This window comes from Musa acuminata, chromosome BXJ2-9 (genome assembly GCF_036884655.1).
Source record: "Musa acuminata AAA Group cultivar baxijiao chromosome BXJ2-9, Cavendish_Baxijiao_AAA, whole genome shotgun sequence".
Lineage (NCBI taxonomy): Eukaryota > Viridiplantae > Streptophyta > Magnoliopsida > Zingiberales > Musaceae > Musa > Musa acuminata.
Window position 1 is genome coordinate 43816888 of NC_088346.1, and position 25613 is coordinate 43842500.

The 25613-nt window shown below is 42.0% G+C and overlaps 3 protein-coding genes and 2 long non-coding RNA genes across 7 annotated transcripts in view; 3 read left to right on the forward strand and 2 right to left on the reverse strand.

Moving 5' to 3' along the window:
- Positions 1–515: 515 nt before the first annotated feature.
- On the forward strand, positions 516–3918 carry LOC135623523 (uncharacterized). Its single transcript, XR_010491424.1, has 4 exons — positions 516–905; positions 2001–2091; positions 2838–3724; positions 3822–3918. It is a non-coding gene; the product is annotated as an uncharacterized LOC135623523 (long non-coding RNA).
- On the reverse strand, positions 1798–6686 carry LOC103998738 (U-box domain-containing protein 35-like). 2 transcript variants are annotated; one of them, XM_065126593.1, is made up of 12 exons: positions 6568–6686; positions 6319–6486; positions 6158–6222; positions 5252–5376; positions 4944–5152; positions 4785–4857; positions 4491–4701; positions 4241–4342; positions 3790–4179; positions 2868–3623; positions 2201–2315; positions 1798–2122 (listed from the first exon to the last, which is right to left on the reverse strand). In XM_065126593.1, the coding sequence occupies exons 2-11, from the start codon at positions 6482–6484 to the stop codon at positions 2226–2228; spliced, it is 2187 nt and encodes a 728-aa protein (XP_064982665.1). In that variant the 5' UTR covers positions 6485–6486; positions 6568–6686; the 3' UTR covers positions 1798–2122; positions 2201–2225. The 2 variants fall into 2 exon arrangements, with proteins under 2 accessions (XP_064982665.1, XP_009418576.2); XM_009420301.3 differs by lacking the exon at positions 6568–6686 and having other exon boundaries at positions 6319–6511.
- LOC108951261 (uncharacterized) lies at positions 5403–6325 on the forward strand. The gene is made up of 3 exons (XR_001975656.2): positions 5403–5535; positions 5793–6004; positions 6177–6325. It is a non-coding gene; the product is annotated as an uncharacterized LOC108951261 (long non-coding RNA).
- Positions 6687–17330: 10644 nt separating the features above from the next.
- Positions 17331–19502, reverse strand: LOC135623524 (pollen receptor-like kinase 4). The gene is made up of 3 exons (XM_065126594.1): positions 18864–19502; positions 18188–18793; positions 17331–18098 (listed from the first exon to the last, which is right to left on the reverse strand). Exons 1-3 carry the CDS (start codon positions 19456–19458, stop codon positions 17524–17526), a joined length of 1776 nt encoding a protein of 591 aa, XP_064982666.1. The 5' UTR covers positions 19459–19502; the 3' UTR covers positions 17331–17523.
- Positions 19503–20554: 1052 nt separating this feature from the next.
- Positions 20555–25613, forward strand: part of LOC103998739 (TORTIFOLIA1-like protein 2) — a 6761-nt gene continuing 1702 nt past the window's right edge. The window contains exons 1-6 of one of the 2 annotated variants that reach the window (XM_009420302.3): positions 20555–21450; positions 22141–22335; positions 22412–22514; positions 23053–23720; positions 24298–24981; positions 25134–25315. In XM_009420302.3, coding sequence (XP_009418577.2) covers positions 20788–21450; positions 22141–22335; positions 22412–22514; positions 23053–23720; positions 24298–24981; positions 25134–25315 — 2495 coding nt within the window. In that variant the 5' untranslated portion in view covers positions 20555–20787. The remainder of the gene's footprint in view (positions 21451–22140; positions 22336–22411; positions 22515–23052; positions 23721–24297; positions 24982–25133; positions 25316–25613) is intronic. The other variant, XM_065126595.1, reaches the window with a different exon arrangement.

The following is a 25613-nucleotide window of genomic DNA, read 5'->3' on the forward strand; positions in this document are numbered from 1 at the left end:
TGATTTAAAATATTATTTACTAAATTTTAAATCTAAAATATTAGTTTGATGACCTGATTCATTTAGAAAGGGGTGAAAACTCAAAACTTAAGATTGAATCAATCTTCACGGCTTATTACATCTAAATCCATAAATCAAAATATTTATTTTGTTCTATCATTAATATTTATTCAACTATAGAATGCATTTAATTCTCAGGTTTACAAAACAAATTTCCCCATTGTACAAAGCTAAAAAATGACATTTATAGCTCGAAAAGCAACGTAGTTACTGTACGTGCTAATTCACCACACGATAGCATGCGCCTCGCGTGTCCTCGACCGCCTGATCCGGCCGGTACCTTCATCACGATTCGTGGGCCCTTCGTGTTGGACGGTGATCGACCACCCGTTAGTTAGCATGCATTTATCGCACACTAGCCTCGTCTTGTCATTGCTTGTCGTATGTTTTATCCTGTCATTTCATGTCTCCAATTGTTTCTTCGGCCACAAGTTGACGGTGTCTTGGCATCAAAGAAAGAAAACTAAAAGAAGGGTTGAGTGGTTGAGTTAATAGTTTAGTTAGCCAATCTGTTCAAACATTACTACTCTCTCTCTCTCGATCACCATTATTAACAGAAGGAAGAAGTAAGGGATATATTTAAGAGATTTGTACTGAATCTTTTTTACTATTTATAACTTTGTTTTAACCCTTAATATTCCTTAAGTTACATATCTGCAAAATGATGGAATGACTCCAATACAGAGGCCAAAATCTACTGTTGGAATTCCTAAATTTGGTCTGTAAGATTATGTAGCTGACAGAGAAGGCAGAATTCTGGAGAGATTAGGAGAATATTTGTATCTTATAATCAGAGATCTGCAGAGGATGGCTGCTGGGTTTAGGTTTTTTGGCCAGTGTTTCAGGTATGTTCTTGCTTTCCATCTAATCATCATGAGAATGCTTTTGTTAGAGTATCATCTCAAAGAGTTCCAATTTTGCATATGGAAGTAGGAGAGTTTCATCCATCTTTGTTGGAATCGAGGGGTGTTTGGTTGCCTACAAAGTTGCAGATGCAGGCAATAGATGCATTTATGTATCTAATAATCATCAGAATGCTTTATATCTCAAATGGGGACATCTGCAATGGTGGTAGGAGGGTTTCATTCATCTTTGGTTGAATCAAGGGGGGGGTCTGCTTGCCTGCAATCAGAATTGCCTATGTTGAATGGTTGCAGACTATGGTTAATGATGTAAGTAGCAGTTGGATGTCTGCAACATGTGAAGGAAAGGGAGGAGGGATATGTGCATCTCCTTTTTGGATTGTGACCTACCCAGCATGCCAGGCTTATAGCATTTTAGATCACAAGTAATGTTGCAGTTTATAGGGGGTTTCATTACACAAGTAGAAGCTGTATAACTTGCAGTGACCAAACAACCCAAAATGAATATGGAGAATTTTCCGATCAAGCTCAGATATCAGAGTCTGATTTCGTTTTTGTACATGTCGAAACTCTGGCTCGGTGAAAAATTGCTGTACATGAGATGCAATGATTTCATTTCCTGTATTGAGCTATTGGAGTTATCAATTGATTTTTCTGAGCTTCTTATTTGAAAGAAACACAACAATTTTGAGAGTGATCAGACCTCCAAATTCATTTCAAAAGAGATTATGTCTGCTAAAACAATCGACTATTAGTCTTGACCTTTTCTTGGTTTGAAGGGCAATTTGGAGGAGCCTCCCTCAAAAAAGAGGAGAAATCAAGAAGGAAATACAGAAAAATCACAACTGCCTGAAATGTCTCAGTTAACAGACAATAGAGAAAGTTACACAATCTTTAGTCTTAACTATTTAGGTATATTTATTGTACATAAGATCCGAAAAAAAGGAAAAGATAGGAAGAAGGTGAGGGAACAGGACACACAAATAAATCTATCTTGACCTAGATATCTTACATTCTTGGTGTTGTCACGAGGCGGTATTGGTACTTAATAGGATATATGCTTTCTTCGTGTCACAGGACTTTTGCATCGTATCACCAGCCTCCCTAGGCCTGGACCTGCAACCAGCTTTCTTTGCCATTTCTTCTCTACAAGCATATGCAGTTACAGGTAGTTTAGTTCTCTTGAGCACATTAATTTCCTGCATCCAACAATGAGAGATTTTGGTGTCTATCAATTACATTTTAGATGGAAAAAAACTTTTCTTATCAAGCTATACCTCTAGCAGGACTGTTCTTTTCATCTCAGAAAATGCTCAATCTGCTTCCAGCCATTGATGATCCACTTGAGCTTTCGTATCCAGATGGTGTGGTTGAAGAGCCATTAATGATATCCTGAACATTAAGAAAGGAAAGAAGGATCATAGGGAGCCATCTATTACTTGTTGGTCTGAAATTTTGGTGGAAGACAATCTTTTTCATGACATCTTCCATTACATATCATGATAATCTGATAATTGGACACAGTCTCAATGACAATCAGAAGATCTAAACATATCTTACTTCAGTTGATTATGCATGATGCTCAATTTTTTTGTATGCGAGAAATTTAGAAGATTCAAGAGAACAAGTGTTCTGCATGTCCATTTTATATATTTGTTTAGATCATGGTCCAAAAAATTATTGTATTTCTTCCTATTTGCTGATGTATTTGTTAAAGAACTGGAAATATACTTTCGCTTGGGATAGCATTATATGCATATAAAGTTGTGTGGCATGTAACCGATGCCACATTTTTTAGTATCCTTTGATCTAGTTAGAGTATTGTATTCAATGGATACTTCCTCAGCTTACTACATTCCTATATATCCACATGGTATGCTAGTGGAGTCTGATAATTGCTGCTCATTGTAACAGAGAAGAGTTGGAGAAAGACAAGAGCCATACTTGTGTAGAAACTGGGGTGTGCATGAGTGAGGGGTGCGGGTTGCTCCCAAACACAAAGTACTGCATGTTCTCCTCAGCAAGATCTCTAAGTCTGTCAAGTTCTGGCAGTATGACCATTGCAAGATCTGGTCGATCCTTCCGTCTGAGCTCTGCACACTTCAGTGCCAACTTGGCTAACCTTAATGCTTCCTCAACTGGCCAATCTGGTACTGATTGGTCCAACATCTCTGTGAACGTTCCTCTCTCGATTGCACGCTCCATATAGTGTGCCAACCCCATGGGAGATTTGCTAGTGATAATTTGCAACAATATGATTCCAAGAGAGTATATATCAGACTTTACACCGAGCATGCCAGTTTGCTGATACTCCGGGTCGATATAGCAGAATGTGCCAGCAGTGGCTGTCATGCAATACTGGGTGGTATGGTCTGCTGCAGTTGGGGGAACCAACCGGGCAAGTCCAACATCGCTGATCTTGCTGACGTAATTCCTGTCAAGGAGGATGTTGGCAGGCTTAAGGTCTCTGTGAACCAGTGGCTCTGGTTTAGTCTGGTGTAGAAAGAGGAGGCCTGTGCCAATCTCTGCAGCAATCCGGAACCTATGCTGCCAAGGAATGGGTGGTGTATTCCCTCGCCTGAATAAGCAATCTTCCAAGCTTCCATTTGCCATGTACTCATACACAAGGCAGCCATGTTCTGGGCAAGCGCCCAGCAGTAGAACCATATTTGGATGTCGGATGCAGCATAATATTTCAACCTGTGTATGGGAGATGATACAATAAAAATGTTACACATATACACCTATATGACTCGATGTGCTAATTGCTGCATTTTGCATAGATAGTGCTTGCTCTGAATGTATGTGTAAATTGTAAATTTTCAGAGTTCTGATAGTTTGAAGCATTGTTGTATGTGTTTCATACCTCTCGCTGAAACTGCGTTCTGCCTTGGGCAGCATCTGGACGCAGAACCTTAATGGCAACGGGCGTATGATCCAGATAACCTCTGTAAACAGGTCCATAACCACCTTCTCCAATTTTTCTGTCCTGTGCATAATGGTCAGTGGCTACTTCTATCTCCTCTATTGTGTACTTCCTATAACTGAGACTTGTATGTGACAGTGCTTCAAAATCATTCTTCTCAGTCTCTGCAATCACCTCTCCTCTGATGTTCTTTTGTGATTTTGACGCTGCAATTTTTCTGGATGCTTCGGCAGTCTCTCTTTGTGCAAAAACATTAGCCGCTTCTTTCACCAGTTGAGCTTCTTCTAATCTTGGCTCGTCCTCCATCTTCCAGCGTTGCAGCTCCATTGCCTGCAGCAAAGGCATCGTCTGAAAACAAGTTCAATCTTTGTGACAGCAACGGATAAATTACCTTCTGTTTAGCTGTTAGTGCTTCTCTGCGTGCTGTGCTGTACATGTCCATGGTTTGCTTGAGTTCTAATCTCAGCCTGTTCAGCTTAGCTTCAACATCTTCCTGAAATTTCAAAGGTAATATTCACATTCTGCTATGGCATTCATTGGTTAGTGGTTTCTTATATACCAGTGATTGTGAAAACTTGAAAGCTGGCCTTGGCTTTGCTTTACTTCTCTTTTTCTTTACTATCCCTTGTAGTCAAACTCACCTTAGGCTGAGATGATAGACTCTCACTAGATAGGGAAGCGACCTCATTTCCAGATGAGCATGATGATTCAGAATTGCAATCATAGGTGTCTGAAATGTTTGACAATCTTGGAGGATAGGAGCGGGCATTGGCAAGTGATTTATCGCCATCAATCATCATCTCTCCATTAGATTTTTTGGTTGAAACACATGTTCCCCTAGTAAAAGGTGACCTAATTGAGGCATTAAGCCTAATGTTCAGCATTGGAGGGTAAATTTCATATGCAATTTTTTCTTGATTTATGGAAATTCTTACTTGATCGATTCATCCTCTCTTTGCAGATTCCGTGGAGCAAATGCAGCTTCACTTGGCATTAGGAAATTCCGATCTTCAGGAACAGAAGTAGCAAAAAACTTGTGTTAACAGGGGAAAAGAAGAGACTGCAATGGTACCTATACTGATGGCAACACAGACCTTTCATGTCATTCTTGTGACTATGGTCCAGTGAGTCAGGTCTAACACTTGAAAGGCCTTGGATTTGCTTCTGGAGAAGAGAGAAGGCTGGAGCTGGCCGGACGGCATTCTTCACGGAGGATACCTTCCCCTTATGGATGAGGTAGACAGTACAGAAATCAGGCACACCTTTGTAGATATTGGTACTGATGTCTGAGTTTCTGAATGATCTGAGGAAAATATGATAGAGTTGGTGTTGAAAGACATATTTTTCAGCCCAAACAGATTTCGACTTTAGTTGTAGAAGTGCTCAAGTGATTTAAGATCACCTGACAAATCCACCTCTTGATGATGATGAACCAACCACTAGCTTTTCAATTGCAGCATCAGCAACGAACCCTATGATCGCTTTGGCAACATCAGTGTCTTCAAGTATGACATCTTTGTTATATACCTGAATACTCAAATTCGATATACGTAAGTTAGTGCATGAATTGGGTGATCAGCTGGAATCTGTTCAAAGAAGGAAGCAGAAGAAGAAATTGTCCATGCTGTGGATTTTCTCGAGTAGGTGACAATGTCAACTACCCTTCACCAGGGCTTCCTCAATGAGGTATAATGGTAAATCACTAGACTCTTAGCATTATCCTAGTTTGTAGAGGAACACTGTCTGATCTTAAGATATTGCTACAGCCACAGGAGATAAGATATAACCATATCTATTGCTCAATTTATCGTTTGCTAAGGAAGAAACAACCAATCCTTCACCATTTGTGGGTGTGTGGAAATGATCTAAACATATCTGATGTTGAAAATTCTTTAATATAACCTCACGGTATCTTAATTGATCCTTTTTCTATTGCTGGCCAGGAAAGGACCAGCAGGTTCATCATCATTTGTGGGGCTATGGAAGTGGTCTTAACATTGAAATTTTTGGATGTAACCGCAAGGTATCTTCATCGATCCTAAACTCATCACCTTCTCGAAAAGGAACAGCAGATTCGTCACCACATTCGAAAAAGGGAGTCATTATGCATCACCGAGCAGGTATCACCAAGCCTCAGACACAATTATTCAAACAGGTAATCTGCTATGTCTAAGATGATCATGGCTTTCAATGGCCTCTGTTAATTTTCTTGTACTCACATCAATAATTGAACAGTAGATTGGTCGAAGTAATCACTAGATTGAAATTTACTATGTTAAACTCTAAAATGAAAGCAAAGATGACTCACATCCTTTCTTGTGCAAAAGCATCGAAAAGGGACAAAAACGTCCCTTGCATCATCTCCATACCCCGCTGCAATGCATCAAAAAGAGAAGGGAGAGTCGTTACAACAAAGATTTCATGAAGACAAGGCTGGATCGAACGAGAACCAGGGGCAAGTCCACTTACACTTGGTGTTGACATGGATGAGGGTGAGGGTTTGGCCTTTGGTGACAACATTGTCCAGAGCCCATCTGAAGGCAGCGTGGCTGCTCTTGTCCCTGTCGACGGCCACTGCTACCAGTTGGCGTGCTTGGCCATCCGACTGCTCTTTCTGTGACATGACTCTCTGCATTGCTTGGAATCGGCCATTCTCCATCATGTCAGGAGCAAGATGATGAGCCGCATCATGGACAGCAGAAAGAAGAGAGAGCTTACCACCACAGTGCAGCCCCTCTCCTTCGTTCCTTGGGTTCCTTCTCTTTCTCTCTCTAGCAGATAGCGTATGCTCTTTTTCTTGGTAATTCCTCTCTCTCTCTCTCTCTCTCTCTCTCTCTCTCTCTATGAGTATACGTTGAATGCCTCTTCTTTATATCAGTTGAGGCTCTGCGTGGATGTGGCTGTCGGTTTTCTGTTGGAGCCATGCACGTACTGCAATGTATCCATGCTGTCATGCAGAGTTGGCCGGTGCTGTTTCGGCTTCTGCATCGTTTTGGACTGTTACGATTGCGTGGCGTGGGACATTTCCCTTAACAAAATGACAGCAAACAAAGCCGAGGGTTAATTAAGATATACAATATTTTTTAAAATGTTAATTAATATAATCGGTAATGATATAGATTATTGTTAGTAATATTTTGAAATCAAATCCCACCTTAACTTTAAGATAAAATAGTAGATATAAAATCACACATGTATTATTCGTAATATATGATATAGCAAAATAAGAATGTGACATATTTCGGGAGAGTAGTAGTCTGACATATTATTTACATTATTTTTATGATAATATATGATTAATTATATATATTTTTTAATTAGTTATATTTAGTATTTAGCTATTCGTATTGGGATCACTATGTTAGGATCGAGAGCACTAAGAGGGGGGGGTGAATTAGTGCAGCGGAAATCTTACAGCGATTAAAAACCAAAAGCTGCGTTCGTTCAAAAACTATTATGATGCAAAAGCAAATTCTCAGTTTGTATCTAAGTGCAGTTTGCGTCTAAGCGCAGATTGCGTCTAAGCGCAGTTTTGCGTCTAAGCGCAGTTTACGTCTAAACTCAGATTTACGTCTAAACGCAGTTTTACGTCTAAACGCAGATTTACGTCTAAACGCAGATTTACGTCTAAACGCAGATTTATGTCTAAACTCAGATTTACGTCTAAACGCAGATTTACGTCTAAACGCAGTTTTACGTCTAAACGCAGATTTACGTCTAAACTCAGATTTACGTCTTAAACTCAGATTTACGTCTAAACGCAGATTTACGTCTAAACGCAGTTTTACGTCTAGACGCAGATTTACGTCTAAACTTTGAAACTTGTTTGTATACTCGCAGAAGGCAGTATGCAGTTGAAATCAAGACGTAAACGTGAACTGAAATCTGATGATTGAGCGAGGAAAGCCGATTTACGTCTGAATGCAGTTTTACGTCTAAATGTTGAAACTCGTTCGTAAAATCGTAGAGGAAAGTGTGCAGTTATCAATAGGATCAAAATGTAAGTGTAAACTGCAAAGAAGCTCGTTCGTAAAAGCACAGAAGACAGTTCTGCAGAATCAAACGTAAACGTAAACAGTAATGTATGAAAATACGAATTTACGTCTGAATGCAGATTCGGAAGAACAGCACTTAGAACTTGTTCGTGAAAGCGCAGAGAGCAGTAGCAATGGAGGAGGTTTGCAGTAATGATAAAGTGCTCGAAAATAAACGCAAACCAGAGATTTAGAGTGGTTCGGTCAGCCTTGACCTACTCCACTTTTGGCTCCCTCCACCGACGAGGTTGCCGACGTCAACTAGGTGCCTTCCTTCAATGGGCGAAGGCTAACTGCCCTTTTACAGTTTCTCTCCTTTTGACAGGCTCAGGAGACAACCTTTACAGACCTTTCTCTCCTCACTTTACAACTGAAAACTTGAAGAACAGAAGGAGGAGACTTAAAGGCTTTACAACACTTTTGAGCTCTTAGAATCACAGAAAAGATCAAGATTTCGGTGTAGGTCTGTATCTTTTCAGTGCTGAATGGGTGGGGTATTTATAGGCCCCAACCCAATTCAAAATTCGAGCTCAAAACGATCAAATCGATCAAATCCCAGAATTCTGGGATCAGGCGGTTGCACCTCTCGACTGGAGAGGTGGCACCGCCTGGCAGAGCTCGAAGACTGAGCTCTGCCGATTGCTTCTCTCTGCCAGAGCTCGAAGACTGAGCTCAATGGTTGCATCACCTGGCAGAGCTCGAAGACTGAGCTTGGTGATTGCATCACCTGGCAGAGCTCGAAACTGAGCTCGGTGGTTGCATCACCTGGCAGAGCTCCAAGCTGAGCTCAGGCTGATCCACCTCTCTGCCAGAGCTCGAAGACTGAGCTCGGTGATTGCATCACCTGGCAGAGCTCGAGACTGAGCTCAGGCTGATGCACCTCTCTGCCAGAGCTCGAAGACTGAGCTCGGTGGTTGCATCGCCTGGCAGAGCTCGAAACTTGAGCTCTGGCGGTGCTACCTCTTGGCAGAGGAGGTTGCACCGCCCAGTCTAGCTCGAAGACTGAGCTCTGGGCGGTTGCACCTCTCGGCTGGGGCGGTTGCACCTCCCAGCCTCGCAGCCCTGGCGGTTGCACCTCCTGGCTGGGGCGGTTGCACCTCCCAACCCCACAGCCCAGGCGGTTGCACCTCCAGGCTGGAGAGGTGGCACCTCTTCACTATTCCAGCTCACTTGGTTTGGCTCCAAACTTGGTCCAAACCAGTCCGAACTTGGGCCTAATTGGCCCCTACTTGGGTTATAGGATTAACACCTAATCCTAACCCTAATTAACGTGCTAACTATGAATTTAAAGACATTTTCTAAGCTATTACAAAGTCCGCAAGTCAAGACTTCTTCTAGCGAGCTTCCGGCAAACTTCCGGCGGTCTTCCGATGAACTCTCGGAAACCATTCTGCGGACTCCCGGCAAGCTCCTAGACTTCACGATTTGTTCTTAGCGAGTTCCAACGAGCTTCTTCGGCAAGCTCCGATCTTTCTCGGTGAGCTCCGCGAACTCTCAACGAATCTTCGGACTTCCGTCGAACTCTCGAACTCGCAACAAATCCTTCGCGCTTGACTCCGACACTTTGTTTCGCTTTATGTCTTCATCGTTATCATAGTTAATCCTGCACAATTAAAACAAAACTTCAATCGAGACAATTAATCCTAAGCAATTAACCAAGTTGTCCGACATGTCATTGGTCCCTCGACGCTTCGTCCGATTCTTCGGCGCATCGTCCTCTCGTGCAGCCTATTGCCCAATCGGCCAGTTGACTCCGCAACTCCGATATCCTTGGCACAATACCCGCTCTTCTTGGCCCGATGCCCGAGTCCACGGCCCGAAGCCTTCTGTCGATACGTCGACCGATCCACTGGCCCGACGTCCAATCTTCTGACATGTTCCTTCGGCACAATATGATTTTCCTGCTTTAATTGTCTCATCCTGATCGAAGCATCCTGCGTCACTCAAAACGCAGATTAAATCATAAACATATATCAAGTAGTTTCATCATCAAAATACGAGATTCAACAATCTCCCCCTTTTTGATGATGACAACCACTTGATGACGGAGTTAAACTTAACTCCCGGAGTTTAAACAAACTCCCCCTATCAATATGCCATATTGATAGAACCTTGAATTCAAACTGAATTCAAGTCATTGCAATATTCATCATGAATACTTGCAACACGTCAACATGAACTTATGCATAAACTTATGCATCACATGTCATGTCATCAACATACTTCTCCCCCTTTGTCATCAACAAAAAGGAGAAGTACTACAATCAAGTGTGTGTGATATTGGTTCAACTCATTGCATGAAAATCATAATATCAAGTTTTATCATCATGCAATCTTGGAGCTAGAAGATTTAGCAAGTGTTATATAATGCTTAGAACATTCATGCTATCAAGTTTTAGATATTCAAGTTTTATAACATATAAGATAGCACTTTTGGTAATGTTCAAGATAGCAAGTTCTATATCATGCAAGCTAGCAAATTTGAGATGTTCAAGAAAGCAACTCTTGCTTCTTGATATATGCAAATTTGTCAAGTTTTGCTAGATGTGCAAGTTAGCATTTTTGCCTCTTGAGATAGGCAAGATAGCATATTTGCTTCTTTTGAGATAGCAACTTTTTGCTTCTCTTTAGACCAACAAGCTAGCAATTTTTATGATATACAAGTTTCACAATATATAAGCTAGCAAAAATTTCGAAAGCAAATGCAAGATAAATTTCTTGTGTAAGCTCATGATTCTTGCTTCCTATTGCAATGTGCAAATTGCAAGTTTTGCTTCTTGAGATATTCAAGATAGTGATGTTCAAGAAGACAATTTTTCTTCTTGAAATAAGCAAGTTAGCAATCTTTGCTTCTTAAAATAGGCAAGCTAGCAATCAAGTTTTTGCATCTTCTTGACTTGTACAAGCTAGCTATCTCCCCCTTTGTCATTGTAAAAAAGAAAGAGAGAATACAGTTTTGTAGTTCTCTTTTCCTTTTAGAACGATTTCAAAATCATGACAAATGATGGATAATCAAGTTATGAATGTCAAGACAATTTTTCATCATGAATATTTTATCATTGCATGCATCATTATCATAAATTGAAGTATTACATGCATGATATCATATCACCATTCATAATTACATTAATATTTCAATATAATAATTTCTTCTCAAAATGTGTAACTTGGCACTCATAGCATTTTAAATCATGATATGCAATACATCACATCATAATTAGAAAGCACAAGTATTGCATGCATAATTGTACATCATAAATGTTTCATATCATGATGGTATCAATTTTGTCAAATTATATCCTACCATGCATGATCAAAACTTCTCCCCATTTTATCATTGAAAACAAGAAGAAAGTAGGGGGAAGAGCATAAAAGTGTTAAATATTTCAATCATTTTTAAGATTCATAACATGAATAACGTTATTACTATTTCATCAAAATCAGTTTCGAGATTCACATAATATCATGAAATCATTAATCTCGATAAAATGGGAAAAACATTTTCTTTTTAAGTGATTTTTTTAACACATCATAAAAAAGAAAAACTCATTCATAATTCAAGTGATTTACAAGATATCATAAATGAATTTATCACTTGTATTTCACCAAAATCGAGAACTCTTAGAGATAGAAAATGATTGAAGCATTTAATCTGATTGAAGAATGATTCATATTTAAAGTGTAGCATTTGTCAAATCTGAAATCATCAAGTATAACTTTAATATTTTCATTGCAACATTAAGCAAGGTTTCATTGAACATAATTTTGAATGATTCTTATAAATGCCTAAAACTTCTTTAGTTTTAATTTATGATTGACTTTATAATAGCATGCTCAAATCTTTATTTTTATGTCAAAACCATACATTATATTTAATAAACAAAGACAATGAAAAATATCAAGCCTTCCGGACAAAAGCCATGTATCGTCGTTGAAAAGCAATATGAAAATCATCAAAATATACATTCTTGCTTCTATAAGATTAATCTCACTAGGTGTAAAATTATTAGATTTCTATCTTGCATTAACATAAGACATGCAATTTTCATTATCATTTTCAAGATTACAAGCATGATCATATTTTTGCATTTTCATTGTTAAATTATTAAAAATATAATTTTCAACAAAATTTAAAGAAAAAGAAAAGTGCATCATGAAAAGCATCATGTAATTTCGAAGTAAATTAGGGGGATTTCGATTACCTCATCATTGTAGGCTGTTAAGGCGTAGTTTGCCGCCTTGCTTTTGTTGACTTTCTCTTCTTCGGAGGAGCTCGATTCATCCCAATTTTTGTTCTTCTTCTTGCGTTTAAAGCAAGTAGTTCCATTCTTTTTGCTTTTTAATTTTCGTTTCATTTTAAGTTCACCATCACTTGAGCTTATGCTCGAGTGGTCTTCAAATGTTCTATGTCCCAAATCCTTCCTGTTCTTTGGAAGGTTGGTTTGTTCATCATTGTCCTCATCACTTGAGTCATCGCTCAAGTGGCATTCATTTGTCCAGAGTTCCAAATCCTTCCTGTTCTTTGGAAGGTGGTTCTCAAGTTCTTCACGTGCATTGCACGTCATTTCATATGTGATCAATGAACCAATTAGTTCTTCAAGTGGAAAATGGTTCAAGTTTTTCGATTCTTGAATAGCAGTTACTTTTGAATCCCAAGTTTTAGAAAGTGAGCGCAAAACTTTGTTAACGAGTTCAAAATCCGAAAAGCTTTTACCAAGTGATTTTAAACCATTGACGACATCCGTAAAACGGGTGTACATGTCAACAACGGTTTCGCTTGGTTTCATATGAAAAAGCTCGAAATCAAGCAGTAGAATATTAACTTTCGAGTCTTTGACTCTACTAGTTCCCTCGTGCGTGATTTCAAGAGTGCGCCAAATATCGAAAGCCGTTTCACACGTAGAAATCCGATTGAACTCATTTTTGTCCACTGCGCAAACTAAGGCATTCATAGCCTTTGCGTTTAAAGAAAAATTCTTCTTCTCCAAAACCGACCATTCGTTCATCGGTTTGGAGGGAAGTTGAAAACCGTTTTCAATGATATTCCATAAATCCAGATTTAGAGAAATTAAGAAAACTCTCATTCGGGTTTTCCAATAAGTGTAGTCCAATCCGTTAAAGAACGGTGGACGAAAGACCGAACAGCCCTCTTGAAAAGTCATTTCTCTCGCGTGTAAATCCGAAATGAGAAAAACCCCGCTCTGATACCAATTGTTAGGATCGAGAGCACTAAGAGGGGGGGGGGGGGTGAATTAGTGCAGCGGAAATCTTACAGCGATTAAAAACCAAAAGCTGCGTTCGTTCAAAAACTATTATGATGCAAAAGCAAATTCTCAGTTTGTATCTAAGTGCAATTTGCGTCTAAGCGCAGATTGCGTCTAAGCGCAGTTTTGCGTCTAAGCGCAGTTTACGTCTAAACTCAGATTTACGTCTAAACGCAATTTTACGTCTAAACGCAGATTTACGTCTAAACGCAGATTTACGTCTAAACGCAGATTTATGTCTAAACTCAGATTTACGTCTAAACGCAGATTTACGTCTAAACGCAGATTTACGTCTAAACGCAGTTTTACGTCTAAACGCAGATTTACGTCTAAACTCAGATTTACGTCTTAAACTCAGATTTACGTCTAAACGCAGATTTACGTCTAAACGCAGTTTTACGTCTAGACGCAGATTTACGTCTAAACTTTGAAACTTGTTTGTATACTCGTAGAAGGCAGTATGCAGTTGAAATCAAGACGTAAACGTGAACTGAAATCTGATGATTGAGCGAGGAAAGCTGATTTACGTCTGAATGCAGTTTTACGTCTAAATGTTGAAACTCGTTCGTAAAATCGTAGAGGAAAGTTTGCAGTTATCAATAGGATCAAAATGTAAGTGTAAACTGCAAAGAAGCTCGTTCGTAAAAGCACAGAAGACAGTTCTGCAGAATCAAACGTAAACGTAAACAGTAATGTATGAAAATACGAATTTACGTCTGAATGCAGATTCGGAAGAACAGCACTTAGAACTTGTTCGTGAAAGCGCAGAGAGCAGTAGCAATGGAGGAGGTTTGCAGTAATGATAAAGTGCTCGAAAATAAACGCAAACCAGAGATTTAGAGTGGTTCGGTCAGCCTTGACCTACTCCACTTTTGGCTCCCTCCACCGACGAGGTTGCCGACGTCAACTAGGTGCCTTCCTTCAATGGGCGAAGGCTAACTGCCCTTTTACAGTTTCTCTCCTTTTGACAGGCTCAGGAGACAACCTTTACAGACCTTTCTCTCCTCACTTTACAACTGAAAACTTGAAGAACAGAAGGAGGAGACTTAAAGGCTTTACAACACTTTTGAGCTCTTAGAATCACAGAAAAGATCAAGATTTCGGTGTAGGTCTGTATCTTTTCAGTGCTGAATGGGTGGGGTATTTATAGGCCCCAACCCAATTCAAAATTCGAGCTCAAAACGATCAAATCGATCAAATCCCAGAATTCTGGGATCAGGCGGTTGCACCTCTCGACTGGAGAGGTGGCACCGCCTGGCAGAGCTCGAAGACTGAGCTCTGCCGATTGCTTCTCTCTGCCAGAGCTCGAAGACTGAGCTCAATGGTTGCATCACCTGGCAGAGCTCGAAGACTGAGCTTGGTGATTGCATCACCTGGCAGAGCTCGAAACTGAGCTCGGTGGTTGCATCACCTGGCAGAGCTCCAAGCTGAGCTCAGGCTGATCCACCTCTCTGCCAGAGCTCGAAGACTGAGCTCGGTGATTGCATCACCTGGCAGAGCTCGAGACTGAGCTCAGGCTGATGCACCTCTCTGCCAGAGCTCGAAGACTGAGCTCGGTGGTTGCATCGCCTGGCAGAGCTCGAAACTTGAGCTCTGGCGGTGCTACCTCTTGGCAGAGGAGGTTGCACCGCCCAGTCTAGCTCGAAGATTGAGCTCTGGGCGGTTGCACCTCTCGGCTGGGGCGGTTGCACCTCCCAGCCTCGCAGCCCTGGCGGTTGCACCTCCTGGCTGGGGCGGTTGCACCTCCCAACCCCATAGCCCAGGCGGTTGCACCTCCAGGCTGGAGAGGTGGCACCTCTTCACTATTCCAGCTCACTTGGTTTGGCTCCAAACTTGGTCCAAACCAGTCCGAACTTGGGCCTAATTGGCCCCTACTTGGGTTATAGGATTAACACCTAATCCTAACCCTAATTAACGTGCTAACTATGAATTTAAAGACATTTTCTAAGCTATTACAAAGTCCGCAAGTCAAGACTTCTTCTAGCGAGCTTCCGGCAAACTTCCGGCGGTCTTCCGATGAACTCTCGGAAACCATTCTGCGGACTCCCGGCAAGCTCCTAGACTTCACGATTTGTTCTTAGCGAGTTCCAACGAGCTTCTTCAGCAAGCTCCGATCTTTCTCGGCGAGCTCCGCGAACTCCCAACGAATCTTCGGACTTCCGTCGAACTCTCGAACTCGCAACAAATCCTTCGCGCTTGACTCCGACACTTTGTTTCGCTTTATGTCTTCATCGTTATCATAGTTAATCCTGCACAATTAAAACAAAACTTCAATCGAGACAATTAATCCTAAGCAATTAACCAAGTTGTCCGACATGTCATTGGTCCCTCGACGCTTCGTCCGATTCTTCGGCGCATCGTCCTCTCGTGCAGCCTATTGCCCAATCGGTCAGTTGACTCCGCAACTCCGATATCCTTGGCACAATACCCGCTCTTCTTGGCCCGATGCCCGAGTCCACGGCCCGAAGCCTTCTGTCGATACGTCGACCGATCCACTAGCCCGACGTCCAATCTTCTGACATGTTCCTTCGGCACAATATGATTTTCCTGCTTTAATTGTCTCATCCTGATCGAAGCATCCTGCGTCACTCAAAACGCAGATTAAATCATAAACATATATCAAGTAGTTTCATCATCAAAATACGAGATTCAACACACTATACTAATGAAAATGAAACATTTAACTCTATTTCTCATTACATGGCTCTATTGACGGAAATATAATAGGCTTTACCATTAAATATATACTGACTCTACCTCACTTCGGTATACCACTTAGCACACGTAGAGTGTTTTCGTCAGCAAAATTAATAGTGTGAAAAGAAACATAGTTAAATGTTCACTTTCATAAGTATATGGATAATAATATAATTTTTAAAAATATAATTATCAAAATACTAAAGTTAACTAATTATATGATATAATTTATAATTAATCTAATATTCTACTAATACGAGGTATGAAAAGAATTAAAATAAATAATCTTATGTCTAAGTACTTAGAGTAGCAATTTTTATTTTTTATTTTTGACTCAAATCATAGTCTCGTATGTGGGAAGGGAATAGCCTTATTATTGTACAAAATCTTATCCTTAAAAATATAATTATAAAATTTGGATCAAATTTGCGGAGTGCATCGCAATTCAGTTCATCAAAGGATATTTGTATCTTTATATATATATATATATATGTGTGTGTGTGTGTGCGTGTTACTATCACATCGTAACTTTCTATTCCACTACTATCATTATGTTTCATTTATTATAATTATGGTTTATCATAATTAGAGGAGAATAATATAATTATTATATCTGTGATATTATGATGGATAAGTAACCCGTCAAATTAACGAGCTTGAATCATTGAATTAAAATGTTGAAACTCAAATTAATGATTTTATCTATTTTATTATGAGATTAAATTTGGTGTGTTGCAAGTAGCTGAGGCATTCATTAATGAAAAATTAAGAAATGTTTTGCATATTTACATTTTGTAAACATGGAGAATTTGGTTGGTAGTTCAAATATTTCATCCTTTGACCCAAAATAGCTTTAGGCACTTTAGCAAATTAGCTCTATAGTCCATTACTCCACTATATCCTAATTAATTCATAATTATTAGAAATAATTTTAAATTATTATTATTATTATTATTATTATTATTATGATTGAATCAAAGACTTCCATGTTTATATGGCTTGAGACACATCAGTTTAATCCCCCACAGGACAATTGATTGTTTATGAGATAAAAAGGAACTTAATATTATTTATGTTGGCTTAAATTTTTTTTCTCAAAAAAATATATGTCATGCTACTATATCTATCGAGATAATCATATGAACTAGTGAATCAAATTACGAATAGTTTTAATATGATTTAAAGATTTATTTTATCTATTTCATAACCGCGACAAAAAGGGATACATGTTAAATTATGATTTTAATTAGAAGAAAATTTTCAACAGACCTATTCATTATAGAGGTGAATGGTGTGTATCACATGAGATTTGCTTATCTTGTTGATTTATACTTATTATATAAAAAAAATATTTTTAAATGAGTTATTCATGAAATTTTATTAGTAAATATCTTATGAAGAGAATGATCTTTCATGGATGAATCAAGAACTGAAGGAGAAGGAAATCAGCCATTAGTCTAAGCTAACATGTTCAATTTCACCAAGTTCTATCAATTTACACACTCCACACTCTCAAGAAGTATCTGCAAGAACACCATTCCCCAAAACCTGCCTTCCAATGTCTCAAATCGCATGATTCACGTTGACTTCCTGTATACAGCCTTCCCCCAGCGACTTCTGCAGTTGCTTGGAGGAGGAGTCTTCGTCCTCAGCCATTGCCTTACATGAAAACCCTTCATTCACTCTCCTTTTATCTCTTCGATCTTTTCCAGCACTGTCATCAGCTCCCACCTGCTGTCATCATCGGTTTCGCAGCAGGCCATTGCTATCTGCAGCAGCTTCAACATCTCCCCTTCGTTGTTCTCAGTCCCCTTCATGTTCTTGTCGAACACTGGGCTTGCCCGTTCTTCACTGGCGATTCTGCTTACCCAGCTCGCCATGTCCCCCGCGCCTGCTTTCCCCTGGGTCAGATGATTGGCCGGGAACTCACCTGTTAGTATCTCGAGAATTAGTATCCCGAAGCACCACACGTCGCTCTTCTTGGAAGGCTTGCCATGGCGGGCGCACTCCGGGGACTTGTAGGCCACCATGACCTTGGAAGCGGTTGCCTTGTTCATCACCGGCACGAGGGCGTAGTCCGCGAGGAGGGGCGCGAGTGACTGGTCGAGCAGCACGTTGGAGGACTTCAAGTGGCCATGGGGAACGGTCAGCATCGGGAGCTCCTCGTAGAGGTAAGCGAGGCCTCTTGCTACGCCTTTAACTATGTTCAAGCGCGTCGGCCAATCGAGCGGTGACTCCGTCGAGCCGCGGTTTCCTGGACGTGGAGTTGCAAGCCAGTTTATGATCGTACTTCGCGAGAAAAGAGCTTGGGATTTCTGATGGCATTCAGATCATGGAGTTTACCATGCAGCATGTGAGCCAAGCTTCCATTGGGGACGAACTCGGTTATCAGCAGCTTCTCCTCCTTCCTGTAGTAGTAGGCCACCAGAGGCAGGAGGTTTGGGTGCGACAACCTCCCCAGCCTCCTCATGTGCTCTTGGAAGTCTTCCCTTCCCACACCATTCATCTCCTTGAACCTCTTCACGACCACCGCAGGGGCGTCGACCAGGGTGGCCTTGTAGGAAGACCCGAAATTTCCGCTGCCAAGGACTTCGGCTGAAGCCTTGAGCAAATCCTGCATGTCGAACTTCCTTCTTCCCTCCGCAACGAACGTCAACTTCCCTTGCTCCTTCTTCGGCACCTTCTTCTTTTCCCCATCGTGATCTGCTGATCCTTTCTCCACACTGGCTGCCTCCAAATCCTCGATCCTTTTGGATTTACCGGGTTGAAGCTTGTCCGTTGTAGTCTTTCCTTTTGGGGCGCGGCGTCGAAGGAGGAAACCAATCAGTCCGATGAGTAGCGTCAGGACTTTAACTGCTATCAGTATGATGCCGACAAGAAGAGCAGGCGCGAGCTTCTTCGATGGTGTGCATGAGACCCCGAGTGGTGCTCCACAAAGGTTCTTGTTGCCTGTTTAGTCGAAACAGAGTTACCTAAGGATCTGTTTTGTGATGCATATGGGAAGAAAACGAAGACTAACCTTCGAATAGACTTGCACTCATATTGCTGAGCCTCTCCGGGATCGGCCCCTCGAGATTGTTGTAGGAGACGTTCACCATGTGCAGCTCCGGCTGTCGGAGATCCGGCAGCTTCCCCTCGAACTTGTTGCCATCGAGTCCCACCTCCATGAGCTTGGTTGGCACCGTCAAAGAGCTCGGGATCCGCCCGGATAAGTTGTTGTGTGACAGCCACACCTTCTTGAGCGCCCGCATTGCCGAGAACATGCCGTCCGGTATCTCACCGGAGAACCGGTTCATCGACAGGTATATGGACTTCAACGCGGGCAACTTCGTGAAGTCCGGTACCGGTCCCTCGAAGCTGTTGTTGCTGAAGCTGAGCGAGCGGAGGCCCGGCAACCCGGTGAGGATGTCGAGGTCCAACTTGCCCGACAAGCCCATGTTCTCCAGCTGCAGCGTCGACACATTCCCATTCTCGCAGTAGACGCCGGTCCACGCGGAGACGTTCTGGTCCATGCATGGTCCCTTGCCGCCGGCCCAGCTGGAAAGAGCAGCGTCGCCTCCGCCGGAGGACAGCGTCGCCCTGAACTGGAGTAGGACGCGGCCGTCGTCCGACATGGCCACGGAGTATCCCCACAGCGTGAAGGACAAGAGGAACGTGAGGAGCTGCAGAGGCCATGAATCCGCCATGGCTGCGGCACCCGGGCTATCTGGACGTCGAACTTGAGACGGTGCGGATTGGGGTGGGTGGATTGCTGGGGGTTTTGAGGACATGGTTGTGGGTAGGAGAGGCTGGTTTGAGCTGTTCACAGAGATGTCCGTGGCTGGACCCGCGGTCAACACTCTCTAATTGGCAGGGCGTGTTGGGACCCATTAATAGCACATAGGCCCCGCGTAAAACAAGGGGGTGTTGACCTGGAGGTCTGCCGCTTCTCCGATTCACGCGTGTCTTTGCTGGGCTGGTAATATTGACGGAAAGCAACACGGCTAACCATCCGAATCCAAACTCGAACCCAAACCCGATCCAATCAGGCCATGTACGGTCGTGTGTCACTGGAGGCATCACGGGGCCACCACGTCAAAGGTCCAAATAACAAGAAAGGTAAAAAAGCGGGTCTATAGTACGAAGGTAACCATAAATAACAAGCCCACTGCATCCACTCCACGCCGCGCCCACGTGACCGTACCTGTCGCGGTCTCCGGCGTCCCCCGTCTGGTAAAAACGCACCCTGAATCACTTAACTAAACGTTCGTCGAATACAAAGCGGCCACGCAAAACAATTCGAGTGGGGCCACCTATTCAGCCAATTACAACTTGGCTAATCGCTCCCTCTTTGCATGTGGCGCATGCGAACGCGTACTCGAACGATTCCGACTACTGCTCCCCCGTGCTTCCGCATTTGGAATTTCGAATCAACGCAGCCCAAAAGCGCGAAAATGTTCACGAGCAATAACTTTCTAAACTCTTAAGTTCAGTACCCACTTTTATACCAAATTTTCTATTAGCAAAGATGGTGGCCTCATGATCGTTTCACACGATTCCATAGCCTTTTTCTAAAGAAAAAGCAGGTAAATTGTCCGGGTAAATATGTTTCTCGATATTCCCTACACTTCATTCTCTCTCCCTCACTGCCATCCCGTCAAGCTTTTGTTTCTCTCGATGTCTGCGCTTATCTTAAGATGGGCCAATTCGAATTCTCTCTCTCTCTCTCTCCGATTCCGCATCTCCTCCTCCTTGGAATTGATCATAACTCGCTCCTCTTGTTGCATTCCCGTCTTCCTTTTCTCTTTTGCCTTTTGCAGCGAAGAGTTCTGAGGAAAGATGGTTGATGTCTCATGCATCATTACTCCCTCTTTCTTCTTGTTCCATTTACCTGTTCCGATGGCCTCTCGGTGCTGAGATTTGTCGCCAGGATCGGGAGTCCAAGTCTACTGTGAACTGGATTCATGGCGATGAGGTCCGCTGCGGCGCATCCCAAGGCCAAGACCAGGCCCGGCGGGGGGAAGATGCCAACGGCACAGCAGGCCATCTTCGAGATGAAGCAGCGGGTGGTCCTTGCGCTGAACAAGCTCGCTGACCGCGACACACACCGGATCGGCGTCGAGGAGCTCGAGCGGGCCGCCGAGGGCCTGGCCCCCGACATGGTCTCCCCGTTCCTGTCGTGCGTCGCCGAGACCGACGCCGACCAGAAGAGCGGCGTCCGCAGGGAGTGCGTGCGGGTGATGGGCGCTTTGGCGCGGTCCCACGGCGGTCTCTTGGCTATTCATCTCGGGAAGATGGTCGGTTCCATCGTCAAGAGGCTCAAGGACACGGACTCGGTCGTGCGGGACGCCTGCGTCGAGACGTGCGGCGTTCTGGCGAGCAGCGTAAGGGACGGTGGCGGGGCGACGTTCGTGGCGCTGGCCAGGCCGCTTTTCGAAGCGCTGGGGGAGCAGAACCGGTATGTGCAGGTGGGCGCGGCGTTGTGCTTGGCGAGGGTTATCGACGAGGCCAGCGACACTCCGCAATCCATTCTGCCTCAGATGCTCGCGCGTGTTATCAAGTTGTTGAAGAATCAGCACTTCATGGCGAAGCCGGCCATCATCGAGTTGATCCGAAGCATCATACAGGTTTAAATTGTTTACCTTAGTGAATGGGATTTGTGCAGTTCAAGTTTTGGTTCTTCTCCTTATGGCTGCTTAGAGAATGTGAATTGGTACTTCCATCACATTTGATGATGTTTCCTAAAATGCCATTTCATTCTATCGTGTTACAATGAAGTTTGTATTGGGTAAAGTAGAAGAACTTTTTTTTGTGCAAATAGAAAATAATCCTATTCGCATCAGTGCGAACCAAGAGATCTAAGTCTGGAGGAAATGAATTCCTCCATAGATCAAAAAGTGCCCAGCTAGATCCATTGGATGTCAGGATTTTGTTCCATTACCTTCTAATGGTTGATAGGAGTAATTGATATTGTTCTTCTTAATATGATCATTTTGATGCACTGGAACTGACTTCTAAAGTTCAACAGATGTTGGGAATCACCTAATTGTTCCTGTGAGATGAGATATTTTGATTTATAGGAATGACTTGCTAAAAGATCCATTTTTACATCCAGTAGTGTGAATTCTTACAATCAAGTGCAATTCTCAATATAAAAGGGATAGATTTAAACCAGTGCTTGTATTAGTTTTATGAAGTGGCATATTCTTCTTTCTTCTCCAGTTCCTTGCTTTACCGTCTAGTGGTATATCTTCCAGAATACTTTTCTTGCTCTGTTCATTTGTTTGACATGAATGTTTCCCACCTTATGCTACCAGGCAGGATGTGCTCTGGCAGAGCATGCTTTGTCTGCAGCAGTTAACAGCATTCTGGAAGCCCTCAAAAGTAATGATTGGGCAACACGCAAAGCTGCATCTGTGGCGTTGGCTGGTATTGCTGTAAACCCTGGATCTTCTGTGGCACCATTGAAAAGTACTTGCATCCGTTCACTTGAATCCTGCCGATTTGACAAGGTTGGTTCCTGCTTACTGGTTTGAGATGAACCGAATATTTGGTTTGTGTACATGTAATCAAACTTTTCTTTTGTAGGTGAAACCTGTGAGGGACTCTATCTTGCATGCTATACAGTGTTGGAGAGCTCTTCCGGGGACTGGTTCTCCTGAACCTTCAGAAGTTGGATCATCCACAAAAGGTTCTAGTGCACAACTGCTTCTAAGAACCTCATTAAGTGCCCTTTCATGCCATGATATATGATGCTTTTGATTTCTTTAGCCCAGTGGTTTACTATTTCTTCATCTGCACTAATTGGTTGAAATCCTCTTTCTGTTGACACATACTGAAAATTCAATTGTAGACTTCTTTCTGGACAAGAATAAATAGTACTAATTGAAATGTGTTAAAGATTTTTACTGTGTGAAATCGACAGATATTTCTTAATACTTCATATCAAGAATTAGGAGTTCAAAACTTCTCATGATGATTGCTGTCTCCTGAGTTCTTATGTACTGACTGTGCTACCTGAGTTCTTCTGGGTATGCTTGTCTGCATTTATCTCTTATCAACCAACATGATTCCTACAACTTCTTGCTCTAATGATTGCCATTTCTGATGTGCCTTTCTCATATCTTAGCAATTTTTTCTTTAGGATGCATGAGCACTTACATATAACATCTAAATTTGCGTTGTCAGATCATTGCTACTGATTCTAGTGTTTTATATGCACACAACAGAAAATTTTGGTGGAGACTTGAATGATGTCACTAGTGCTAGTGATAGTGGATGGAGAGACACATTTGTTAGGAAAATAGGCCCTGTTCCTTGTCCAAGTGGCAGCTCCACCTGTTCTACACAGAAAAGAGCTCCTTTATCTGCCAGGAAACTATGTACAAATAATGCACCTACTCATCAGCACCTGAAGCCAAGTGATTGGCACATTGAGATATCAGTCCCGAAGTCTCGTGCTATGCCACTAATTGCTACCGATTGTAGAGAATCTGAGAGGAGTTGTGCAAGCAGTGCTTTTGAAAGAAGGGTGGTAAATACAGCTGGGGTTGAAGACATAAATTTCGGTTACAGCCCGGATCACAAGCCAGATTACTCTTCTGTATCAGATTTAGCTAGTGGCAGCTATGAGATAAAGCATGCAACTGCATCTAATGATGGTCCTAGGGATAATGATTCAACAAATATTACAGGACGCAACAATTCTGTCATTGAGGACAGTGGACCTGAATGCCTTCGGACTCAGGAGCGGAAGAGTCTGGACTCCACTGTTACAGACTTGTGTTCACACAGTATGCATGGATGTTGTCTGCATGCTGCAAACGAACTGGCAATCATCAAACAACAACTCTTACAAATTGAAACCAAACAATCAAACTTGCTGGATCTCTTACAGGTAATTTGTCTTGTGTATGCATCATAATGTACTTGAGCTTCAAAATTTGTTATATCTTCCAACAAGTCTCTAAGACCTTTTTTGTTTTCATCTTTAATTGCTAAGAGGTATGTATTGATTGAACCTTGGATTAAGAATGAATATATAGCATATTAAATAGTTTTGTCCTTGAAATTAACTATTTGCTATAGAAAATAAGTCAGGTATAGGCAATTACTTTGTTTTTAATAGTGTTGTTGCTTGTAAGCTTTCCTTGATATTGCTAATTACGTGGATTTTCAGTTCTACTTTTGCATTACATATTCAATTTTAAAAGTTTTGTTAAAATCAGCCTACTGCACAAGGCTCCCGTAAGTATAGTGTTTTTCACAACTTCTGATAATTGGAATTAACTAGACCATAATGTTGGTAAACTTTCAGACTCTGATCCAGTGTGCATGGACCAATTTGTCATAATCATTTTGACAATAGCCAATTCTAGGCCCTTGATGTGCTGTTGAATTACAATTGTTCAATTTTATGCCCATGTGATATTTTTATGTATACATGCTAACATATTGGATCTGCCATCTTTCAGGTGTTCATGAGAAGCTCAATGGATAATGTCTCAAAACTACAGTCAAAGGTGAATGACTTGGAGCATGCTGTAGATACAATTACATATTCCGTTGTGGAATGTGAAAATTATTCTAGCATGGGTTGCTCGAAAATTTTAAAGAAAGTACAACCAGGTTCTTCTTCCCCTAAGCTTTCTGCAGTCACACCTAGGCCATTGGTGGGTGATAACTACAAGCAACAATCAACACTATCTTCAAAAAGCATGGAGATTTGGGGGGATAATCTGGCTTCATTTAGTAGATCAAGCACATCAGTCAAAGAGGGAGTAGAGAAAGATTCAATACTTGGAGTACCAAAAAACCCAACAGGCGACAGCATGAATAATAATTCAGGAAGAAGCCTTCGATGTGTAAGAAGTCAAGAAAAAGATCCGAAAAATGCAAGTGCCAGGCTTAGTAACTTCAAAGATGTGACTGGATTTTGGAAACAAGTCAAGGAGTTTCTTAGCATGGGGAATGTGGAGTCAGCATATGTGGAGGCCATCCTTTCTGGGGATGATCTTAGTCTAGTCCAGCTTATGGATAGAACTGGTCCTGTTCTTGATAGATTGTCATGTGAGACAACTGATGAAGTACTTACCATTATGGCCACAAAATTTGTTGATCAAAGATTTCTGGAATTCGCAATTCCATGGTTGCAACAGGCAAGTTATCCATCCACGATTGCATCAATTTGCTTATCAGCTGATACATATGAAGTCTATGAAGTAGCCTGAGTGATTTTTGTGTTTAATTTGTTTGTAATTCACGTAATGCAATTGGTCCAAGTAACATTCTCTTTCTCGATGCTCTGTAGGTTGTTGATTTGAGCATGGCTAACGAACCAAGGCACCTTTTTCTTTCTACAAAAGCACAGATGGAATTCCTGTTTGCATTACAGGAAGCAGCAATAAGAGAGTTTACAGATCCAGTGGTGAGAATGTCCATATCACGATTTGGAGCGAGATTAGGCCAATTATGGCATGTGGCTCCATGCAGGTAGCTACAGATTCAGCCTAAACTTTCTCAAACTCATTGCTTTCAATACTCTAAATCATATTTTTATATGCAAGAACTAGTGGTTAAATTAACCAACGATTTAAAAAGGCGCTCGGGCGCTCGCCTAGGCGCTCGGGCTAGGCAAGGCGAGGCCCGAGCACCTTGCTAATCTCCCAGGCAGCGCGCTTCAAACAGGCGCCGCCTGGGCGCTCACCCGAGCCCATGTGTTGGGCGCTTCGAGCGAGCGCCTGGGTTAACCAAGGCGACCGAACCAGGATTTTAGGTCTGGTTCGGTCCT